This window comes from Sinocyclocheilus grahami, unplaced genomic scaffold (assembly GCF_001515645.1).
Source record: "Sinocyclocheilus grahami isolate Dianchi unplaced genomic scaffold, SAMN03320097.WGS_v1.1 scaffold747.1, whole genome shotgun sequence".
Classification (NCBI taxonomy): Eukaryota; Metazoa; Chordata; class Actinopteri; order Cypriniformes; family Cyprinidae; genus Sinocyclocheilus; species Sinocyclocheilus grahami.
Window position 1 is genome coordinate 312,010 of NW_015505926.1, and position 11,243 is coordinate 323,252.

The following is an 11,243-nucleotide window of genomic DNA, read 5'->3' on the forward strand; positions in this document are numbered from 1 at the left end:
AGAATGAGCTGTTTTAGGTAGGCGTGGTTGACTCTTAACTTTTATAAAGAATATCTCTTTGGTTTTGTGACTTTAGTCTTTGCAACTTTACAGATCTTCTTTATGCACCAAGAGCTTGTAACACTCCAAAGAGAAAGGAAAAATTGAAATCGCATCATATGACCCCTTTAATGGCCGTTTCCTCTGACATTTACAAAAAAACATCTTAAAAGGATAGTTCACCCAAAAATGTCATTCCAATCTCATAAGACATTGATTAATCTTTGAAACACACATTAAAGGGATAGTTCACCCAAAAAATGAAAATTCTCTCATTAATTACTCATGTACTGTCGCTGGTTAAGTTATGGCGGTGGTAAGTAAATCTTTTAGCCACTAACTTGCCCATGTCGGTCTATGATCACTCAACGAGCAATTGACTGCTCTTTGAGCTGTAGTTCTTGTGTTTGTAATGCAAAGTCGTTTTATGTGTTTTTAGTTTATGCAATATGGCTTTTACATGCGTACTTTAACATTCAACAACATTTCTGTCTCTACCTCAACAGTACTAGAATCAATATTTCTTCAATATTTTGCCTCTTGCGGTGTCTAAAAACTACTTCCAGAACCGCGAGTTTTCCTTCACCCTAAAAGATGGCATTTATGTAAGATATCAGTCCTTCGCCACTCAGAATGAGCTGGAGAAAGAGATGCAGAAAATGGTTCCCTACAGGATTGATATTGGAGCAGTCTACAGCCACAGGGTAATGTAACTCCTCTATATTATATTATATTACGTTACATTGAGGTTATATTAGGTTATATTATTATATTGCATGCCCTGTGGTGCTATATGCTAAAACAGCATATTTTAAGCAGTATTTTGATTCATTATTTTATATTAACGTAGTTATGCATATGCCTGTGAGTTTTTATGTCTCTATGCAAGTTGAAAGACTTGATGGGATATTCATACTTCTAGAAATTTGTTTGTCACACAGGATTCAAAATAAAATAAAGTGGGCAAAATATACAAATAAAATTGTACTGTGGTTTCATAGTTCTGTGGCTACTTAGAAAATATTATAATAAGTATATTTAAGTCTTTGTTGCAATGAAATATTTGCTGTGTGATTAGATGCTTCTAAAAAATTGTAAATTATAATTGCCCATTTTTTGCATTTTAATCTGCTTCATCCTGGTTTTAATGCACTTTAACTTTTTAAGTGAAGTATGCTCACTCAGGGACTTTAGTAAGATTTTATCAGAAAAGATTAAAGAATTTAGAATTTTTATCAAATGTTGATTTTAAAAAAAACGTGTATAATTTAACTGCTGTATTTTTCTGTTTGCTTGTTTTTTGTGTGTTTCTGTAACTCTTGTATTATTGCTAAGTTATGGCGGTGGTAAGTAAATCTTTTAGCCACTAACTTGCCCATGTCGGTCTATGATCACTCAACGAGCAATTGACTGCTCTTTGAGCTGTCTTTCTGTAGTTCTTGTTTTTGTAATGCAAAGTCGTTTTATGTGTTTTTAGTTTATGCAATATGGCTTTTACATGCGTACTTTAACATTCAACAACATTTCTGTCTCTACCTCAACAGTACTAGAATCAATATTTCTTCAATATTTTGCCTCTTGCGGTGTCTAAAAACTACTTCCAGAACCGCGAGTTTTCCTTCACCCTAAAAGATGGCATTTATGTAAGATATCAGTCCTTCGCCACTCAGAATGAGCTGGAGAAAGAGATGCAGAAAATGGTTCCCTACAAGATTGATATTGGAGCAGTCTACAGCCACAGGGTAATGTAACTCCTCTATATTATATTATATTACGTTACATTGAGGTTATATTAGGTTATATTATTATATTGCATGCCCTGTGGTGCTATATGCTAAAACAGCATATTTTAAGCAGTATTTTGATTCATTATTTTATATTAACGTAGTTATGCATATGCCTGTGAGTTTTTATGTCTCTATGCAAGTTGAAAGACTTGATGGGATATTCATACTTCTAGAAATTTGTTTGTCACACAGGATTCAAAATAAAATAAAGTGGGCAAAATATACAAATAAAATTGTACTGTGGTTTCATAGTTCTGTGGCTACTTAGAAAATATTATAATAAGTATATTTAAGTCTTTGTTGCAATGAAATATTTGCTGTGTGATTAGATGCTTCTAAAAAATTGTAAATTATAATTGCCCATTTTTTGCATTTTAATCTGCTTCATCCTGGTTTTAATGCACTTTAACTTTTTAAGTGAAGTATGCTCACTCAGGGACTTTAGTAAGATTTTATCAGAAAAGATTAAAGAATTTAGAATTTTTATCAAATGTTGATTTTAAAAAAAACGTGTATAATTTAACTGCTGTATTTTTCTGTTTGCTTGTTTTTTGTGTGTTTCTGTAACTCTTGTATTATTGCTACTAGGGCTGCACGATTAATCGAATGCGATTGTCATGCGCTTTTTGTTAAAAAAGGCAGTTCTGTAATCAGAATGTATTATAGCCGTAGTTCACTGACAAGTTATGCAAAAAAATCGTTTCTGAAATCGTTTGCGATAATGACAGCTGTTTGCATAGCTTCTCAGTGAACTACGGCTCTGTGAAGTAAATGTTGCTCCATCTGAAAGCATGTGAAAATACCAAATTTTATAACATATTTTTACTCCAAACTCACTTCATAACGTCAATTGAGTGTTTGAAATAAATCCTTCTGTGAGATGATGTAGCTTCTTTCACAGAATAAGGCACGAACATATTTCATAGTATTTAAGCAGTGATAAAGGCATTGCATTATAAATATACTTTATTTTAATGAAAATGATAATAATAAGAACTCAGATAATCCGTATATTGCCGTAGTCGTGTGTTTATTAGTCACGTTGAATCAATGAAAGCAGTTGAATCTTCTGTTTATTTAGCTGCAGGGATAGGCATTTTCTGGGTTTCTTCTGCGAGGTGTATTTGGAGTTTCAGCGTGAGAGCGACCCTCTGGCCTTTGGATGGAGATTTACTGCTGATCACAGAACCGTGCTTCACTGAAAGATACGCATGACAATAGCAGCTTCTGTCGAATCGCGATCTCGATTCCATTTCGATTTATCGTGCAGCCCTAATTGCTACTCAGTTTTTGCCATGAAGATAGCCTTAGATGCTGACATTGCAATAAAAATAAATAACTACTACTACTTTAATCTGCTTCATATTTCTTGTGGGAAAAAAATGAAATGAAAAGATCGTAATTTCTCTGGTTCTCTGACAGCCCAGTCAACATAACACGGTGAAGTCTGGAACCTTCCAGGCCCTGGAGAAGGAGCTGGTGTTTGACATTGACATGACAGACTATGATGATGTCAGACGTTGCTGCAGTTATACAGATGCCTTTTCTGCTTCTTTCATCTTATGGATTATTGTTTTAAATGCAGTTATTTATATTTTTTATAAATGTTCTTTTTGCTCTTCAGTGCTGGAAGTGCTGGACTCTAATGACCATCGCGATCCGTATTCTGGACCGGGCACTTTTAAGCGGGTAAGCATAACTTTTTATCAACAGAACTTTTACAGTTTTGAGTAACATCATAACAAATATACAAACAAAACAAATTTAACAAACTTGTGCTGTTCATGTGGTTCAGAGGACTTTGGATTCCATCATCTCTTATGGGTGTACTCGGGCCGGAGAGGGCTGCATTGTTGGGTTTGTGATGATGCTGCTAGGAAGCTCTCGGTGGTGGCGCGGTCTGCCGTGGCAGAGTATCTCAGTTTAGTCAAGGTATTCGCATATCAGATAATTGATCATTCTAGAAACTGTTTATCATGTTCAGCTGTGTAGTCTAAAAGCTGTATTTTAATTAATTAATTGTGTGCCCTGTGCATGTTTATTTAGGGTGGTGAGGAGACTGTGAGAAAAGTTGTGTTGTCAGATCCAATCCATCCTTTCATCAAGTAAGGGGAAATAATGACTTACTTCCTTACATGCCAATGATATAACTGTAGGCTCTCTCTTTTTCTTTTAGTCATTCTCTGTCTGTGGTGGAGCACTATTTCCAACAATACGCCATTGTGGACCAGGACATATTGGGCAGTAAGGAGAGTGTAGACAAAGTGCTCGCTCTGTTGCCTGAAGATATCCTTTCATTCCCAGTAGTGCTGTCACAATACCAATATTTCAGTAGTCGGTACAAATACCAGTCAAATTTCTCAATTCTCGGCACCAGCTTTGGTACCATATCAAAAAAAAGATTGGAAATACTTAACTTGTTCATGATTCAAGCAGGTTTTCATTGTATCCAATATAAGTATTTGATTAGTGTAACTCCTTTTATATGAGGAGTCCAGTTAACCGTTATTTCTTTAAGTCTGACTTGCACATATCAAAAAAGACCTGGCAGTCTCTTATAAGGATGAAAAGGACCCGATGAAGCAATGGGACCAACTCTGCGATCTGGTTGAGCGTAAAAAGGTAAAAGCAAAGTACTGGCACCACTGGCCACGCAACAACATTGAGATCTCCTCTTTGTAGACAAATGAAATCTTTCACCAGGGAAGGTAGTTCAGTTTCCTATGATTTTAATTTTTCATGTGCGTCTGTGAAGTCCAATAGTAGGAAGGGTGGTTAGTACTTCGATAAGGAGATCATGCTGCAGTACTGTTACCCGCGACTGGATATCAACGTCAGAAAAGGAGTCAACCACTTACTGAAGAGCCCCTTCAGCGTACACCCTAAGACAGGTGAGATCTAACTTTACCTGAGTAACTGACTTTATACACTGCTGTTTAAACGTTTGGGGTAAGGGAAGTTTTTGTTTTTTTGAAATACAATAATAATTTTAATCTTTTGTAACACAAATTTCTTTACTAATTCAAATACTGTTCTTAAAATGAGTTATTTTGAGGGGGGAAAGTATCAGTTTCCACAAAAATATTAAGCAGCACAACTGTGTTTAATATTGATGATAATAAATGTGTCCTTGGCAACAAATCAGCATATTAGAATGATTTCTGAAGGATCAAGTGACACTGAAGACTGGAGTAATGATGCTGAAAATTCAGCTTTACCATCACAGGAATAAATTACAGCCCTCTACTAACACCTTGGCAATTGAATCGCCATTGGCTAGTAAATTGTTTAGTTTAGTTTACTCGCCAGACTGATATATATATATGTGTGTGTGTTTGTTTGTTTGTTTGTAAAATGGCACAGTTTTATAAATATCTGAAAGTACACTCTTAACATCAGTCAGAAGCATTATAATATGATAATCAACATTATTTAATGATAGAACCTTAGTAATTAGAATGAAAACTTGATTTCCACAAAAATATTAAGCAGCACAACTGTGTTTAATATTGATGATAATAAATGTGTCCTTGGCAACAAATCAGCATATTAGAATGATTTCTGAAGGATCAAGTGACACTGAAGACTGGAGTAATGATGCTGAAAATTCAGCTTTACCATCACAGGAATAAATTACAGCCCTCTACTAACACCTTGGCAATTGAATCGCCATTGGCTAGTAAATTGTTTAGTTTAGTTTACTCGCCAGACTGATATATATATATATATATATATGTATGTGTGTGTGTTTGTTTGTTTGTTTGTAAAATGGCACAGTTTTTTTTGGTCATTCAGTGTTTATGTAAAAAAACAAAATTGGGGGAAAACTAACAAAAAATTTAGTAATTAGAATGAAAACTTGATAACCATGTATGAATGCATATTAGTCATTTTAACTGAACTTCGAACTGGTGGTGGTGCTTTTTTTGGTCATTCAGTGTTTATGTAAAAAAACAAAATTGGGGGAAAACTAACAAAAAACACTATAAGATAACAATGATACGAATTCTACTAATAAGAACAATATAAAACGCACCAAGGATTAATGAGCTACTGGATTCATGAATATTAATCAGGTTGTGTGCGTTCGCTCGAAATGATTCGCTGAAATCAAAACAGGGACGCCAGCCAATGAGATTGCCGTTTGCGCATTAGTTCCGCCCACTGCCGGAGAAAGCGGTAGATCTTAAAAGCTGAAGAATTCCAAAGGAACAAAGGTTATTTTGACCGCAAAATACAACAAAGAATATCGTTTACATGTAGCGCATCTCTCTCTCCGCGTGTGTGTGAAACAAAGCGACGGCGAGTCGTGCGCTTCAGGGCCGTCACCGCTGCGGAGTAACACATACCTGCGTGAATCGCCAGAGACGTAAACTTAGAGAAGTAGCGCCGGTTGGAATGTTCTTCCGCGGCATGTGTGCAGTTCTGTTTATTAACCGCTAGAGCGCCAAAAGTTACATAGTGCTGCTTTTAAGTTTCAGGTACAATGGGTTGCAAATGTCATTTCAATTTGATTTTAAACATCTTTTTGTATTCAACATTTTCTTTAGGTCGAATCTCAGTGCCAATAGATCTGAAAGAACTGAACATGTTTGATCCTTTTGAGGTCCCAACGATCAGGTAAATACTTAATATATAAGTCACTATCTTTGTCAGGTTGTTCCATATAATGTGACGAGTGCTTTTATATATGCTGTGGTTTCTAAAAATACTTGAGGAGCTTATGTCTGAAGTTAGATATGCTAGACTCACTTGTCTCTCTGTAGTCTGATCTGTGAAGAGCTGGAGAGACCCAGAGCAGATGAGGCGGAGGAAGATGACATGAAGGACCAGGAGAATGAACAAGAAGCTGGAGAACGACGCAGAATCAGAGGTGAGCAAACATTGACTGTTCGGTTTATATATGTTGGTATTGTTCAGGAGTCAACTTCAGTTCTGTGGGCAGGTACTGTGTGCTAAACATGGTTTTGGTTATTTGTAGACTACAAGCGGACCAGCCTGGCCAAATATGCGAAGGTCTTTGATCCGTTTTTGGAGGCAATGGCTCGATCTCGGAAAGGAGAGATGCTGAAGAAGAGTGGTGAGATAGAAAAAGTTTCTTTGTTTTTCTCGGACTTTCATGTCTTTCACATACACTCCGCTTTTACATTACAAATGGATTAAGGATGCATGACACATCGGTGATTGGTCAATATTGCATAATTAATTCTGCATGCTAATATCCTCTATTTTTACATTTAAATTTGAGCATTAAATGACAACAAAGTTTCTTTAAAAAACACAAATTTAGCACTGTTAAAATGTAATCTTTAGTCCATATGATTTGATTTTATGTTTTAGTGGTTTATTTTTATTCAGTAAGACAAAATCGCTCATAATCTTAATATTGGCTATTATATAATAAAAAATAAGGATTATCTTAAGTGTTGGCATCCTTAAAATGATGATGGTGGTTCTAGTTGTTGTGACTGTGCAGATTGTATCATTGATTGTTTGAATGGGATTGATTTTTGGTTTTTGCAGATCTTCAGAAGGACTTCTAAGACAGAAGAGCTGGGACTATAAAACAGCAGTTTATCAGAATGCATTTACATGTTTATCTGCTGACTGTCTGCTTCTGTAGATAGACACTTTCACATACAAAGAACCACAACAGGTTTGCTCTGAAACATTCCATTGGACGATCAAATTATGTATAAAGTAATGTCATTTATTTCCATGTGATACTGTGTTTCTTTACTTTTCTAATGGAAATAAGTTTTCCCTCATGTTCTGTATTTTGTAAATCAAAAATTTTTTTTAACATTTGTTTCATTTTTTTTTTTATTGGGGGAGGGTGTTGTGACATCTGTATTTAGTCTGAACGAAAATGTGGTGGGAAGCTAAATACAACATTCAAGCATGGTGTTAATTTAAAAACAAATTTATTCAAACCCTGTTCTTCAGCAATATAAAACAACATTGATAGACAAGTCTAATACAGTGTTACAAACTGCATGGAAGCAGACTAGACAGCAACATTTAAACAGCTTCTCTTTGACTGAGCATCAGTCTCATTTGGCCATGTCAATCAGACTCTGTAGTGATGTTGGAACCCAGGTTTTCTCGCCTTGGACAAAGACCACTCCACGCTCAATGTAGATGACTATTCTACCAAATGTGAACAACTGTTTGCCCATATGCCGTTTAGCCACCAGTGGCATGAAGACAATGCCATTCTCCTCAGCTTTGGCCTGGACTAGATCTTTAAAGTTGGTAGGTACAGATGCTGGTACCGCTGCGGTGCCTGGTGGCCGTGTGCCAGAATTCTCCATGTCACGGCGCTCAGGCTGAGGCTCGCACTGGAAATCTTTCCTTCTCTCCGTCTGAATCAGATATGCAATGTTCTCTCTTGCTCCTGGTTGCATATACCCACCTGCAAAAGACATAAGTGAAGTTGAAGGTAGCATGAGATACCTGTACAAAGCTACAAACACATTTAGTGGACTTCGTATGTTATATTTTTTTCTAGTGACTGACCTAGTCCGGACGCAACAGCACGATTCATGATGTCGAGGGCCTCGTTCAGTTTTTCTTTGACCAGTGGGTGACTGAGCAGGTTCTCTGAGAGCAAGCTTTTCCAGCCCAGATACCACTTGGTGATCTCCTCATAGTTTGGGCTGTTACTGAGCCAGGAACACAACACCTGCACCAGGAAACAAAAGAAGCACCTAGTACTCCACTTCAATGTACGAGTGACACTTAAGGGTAAAATAAAGAAATGTATTCATCTAAAACAAATGTAACATTTTCTAATAGTTTTTCTAACACTAATAGTTGTTTATGAATAAATGTAGTTCATTGTAACAGTAAAATGAATGAATCACTTTTTAAACTTGGAATAGAAATGTAAAAATGTACATTTAATATTAAAATATGTATATTTAATTCATGTTTACAATGTTGGTTAAATCTATTAAAACAATACAATATTAATGACTTTTTTTTTTAATATTGGCCAATGTCTTAATAAATAGGTTCATTTAAAAAAAAAAAAAAGATAATCCATTCCTTAATTTTCTTCTTAAGTGGTACTCTAAGTCAATCACACATTTGGTTCCAAAATGCAAGCCATACTGATGTATTACACCAGTCAAGCTTGGTTCTAACTGATGTTTCTTCTACATAAAAATGTTTTGCATTCTTTTGACTATTCTTTAGACTGACTGACCTGTAGCCATTTGGGGAAGAAATTCTTATCCAGCAGTCCAACCATGGTGGAGACCGAGAGCATCCCTTCCCAGTCCATCACCCAGTTGAATGGTTCCAGTACTTGCTGATGAGGATTCACCACCAGCTCTCCTAAACACAGAGCTGCAACACAGTAGCAAAACCTTCAGAGACTCCCTAAGTCTGACACTGACAATCTAAAAGATAAGCACATACCTAATTTGGGAACAATATTTTTGACCATGAAAGCCTCCCAGGCACCGGGTGTGAAGACATCTTTCCAGGGTTGTAGAATGAGTCTGGCGGAGGAGTCGCTGGGGTGCCAGCGCTGCAGGGCATGGGCTAGTTTACTGCGGATGGGTGCGTACAGCGGCTCAAGACGGGTTTGCATCAGAGGCAGCCAGGGATGAACCCATGAATGGATTGGCACTGTGTCTGTCAGTGGGTTCCAATTGTCCACCTATCCAAAACCAGATTGAGGTTAGATCCTAAACATACTTATGTTTGACAAGAAAATGTACAAAGTGAATTGGTCATATGGTCAGCACAAACCTCTCTTTGTAGTCGTGGGAAAATAAGCTGCTCCAAAACATGGTCCAGAATCCACAGCGGCAATACAGGAGCCCAGCACTCCACACAGTCCACCATGGGCCCCACGTTTCTAGGCTGCCACTGAGACACACAGCTCCTCATGACTGGAACCAACACTTCCCATATCAACCTGCACACAAACCTCCTGCTCGAGTCATTTGCTTCCACAGACACTCCACATACACACTTCCAGATATGGGTTACCTGTGATAGGGGTCCATGTTAGAAGTGTCTGGGCCACCATGAAGAGATTGTGAGCTTTCAAGAATGGCTCTCCACTGACCGACTTCCTCTAAACCATCTGAACAGTCCTATAGATAAACAGAGAGTGCAGAATTCATATGTAATAATCCAGAGCTTATACAAAGTATGAAAACAAAATCAATGATGATTAATACAAAGATCTAACGAGATTTTCGAATAGTTTGCGACTACTGGACTTTTTAAAAATATATTTTTAAAATTATATATTACATTTTATAATATATTCAACTAGAAAACAGTTATTTTAATGTGTAATATTTCACGATATTAATTTTTTAAAACTATTTTTAATAGAGCTGTCAAACGATTAATCGCATCAAAAATAAAAGTTTTGGTTTACATAATATGTGGGTTTATTGTGTACATTTATTATGTACATATAAATACACATGCATATATATATATATATTAGTGCTGTCAATTAATCGCATACAAAATAAAAGTTTTTGTTTGCACAATATATGTGTGTTCTGTTTATATTTATTATGTATATATAAATACACACATACAGTATACATTTTTAAAACATTTACATGTCTATATATTCATATAATTAATATAAATAAATATTTAATATATAAACAACATTTTTCTGAAATATGTACATGCATAATAAATATACACAGCACACATGCATATATTATGTAAACAAAAACGTATTTTGGATGCGATTAATCGTTTGACAGCAATTATATATATATTATTTTGTTTGTTTTTTTTAAACAAAAATGTAATAATTGTATTTGTATGCATTTATATATACATAATTAATATACACAGTACACACATACATTAGGTAAACAAATTTTAATTTTAATTTTATATTTATATATATTTTGGATGCAATTAATTGCAATTAATCATTTGACAGCACTACTTTTTAACAAATAAATGCAGCCTTGGTGAGCATAAAGGACTTTCAAAAACATTAAAAAACCTTGCTGAGCCCAAATTTTTGAACAGTAGTATAAATACATACTATATAAAATGTATACCTTCAGTGGATCCCAGCTGCGAAGTCTCTCCTTCAATAAAGGATGCACCACAGACACAGCTAGGTCTCCCAAACCCAAGGTTTTATACTCTTGATAGAACTCTGTCTGCAGCTGTTGAAAAATCTTAGCGCACTCCTGAAGGCAGAGCGCAGGGTTGCCCTCCTTATCACCCGCTTCAAAACGATCCACCAGATTCATCACCTGCTCCAGCCGACCAAGAGCCTGTTCCTCCTCTGCCAGCCTGACCTGCAGTGCGTCGCTCTCATGGGTCAGGGTCACCACAGTGTCCTTTTCGTGCTGCAGACGTCGTGCACTCTATACACACACACAACACAAACCCACAGACAGAAATTAAGAA

General features: G+C 36.2%; 1 protein-coding gene and 1 pseudogene across 1 annotated transcript in view; one reads left to right on the top strand and one right to left on the bottom strand.

Annotated features, from left to right (window-relative positions):
* Positions 1-346: 346 nt before the first annotated feature.
* Positions 347-7,483, top strand: LOC107560858 (DNA primase small subunit-like; annotated as a pseudogene).
* A 250-nt stretch (positions 7,484-7,733) lies between these two features.
* Positions 7,734-11,243, bottom strand: part of LOC107560859 (tuftelin-interacting protein 11-like) — a 9,252-nt gene continuing 5,742 nt past the window's right edge. Inside the window, exons 9-15 of the mRNA XM_016245131.1 lie at positions 10,886-11,200; positions 9,831-9,937; positions 9,588-9,756; positions 9,252-9,495; positions 9,037-9,179; positions 8,346-8,511; positions 7,734-8,241 (exon numbers count right to left, since the gene is read on the bottom strand). Coding sequence (XP_016100617.1) covers positions 7,880-8,241; positions 8,346-8,511; positions 9,037-9,179; positions 9,252-9,495; positions 9,588-9,756; positions 9,831-9,937; positions 10,886-11,200 — 1,506 coding nt within the window. The 3' untranslated portion in view covers positions 7,734-7,879. The remainder of the gene's footprint in view (positions 8,242-8,345; positions 8,512-9,036; positions 9,180-9,251; positions 9,496-9,587; positions 9,757-9,830; positions 9,938-10,885; positions 11,201-11,243) is intronic.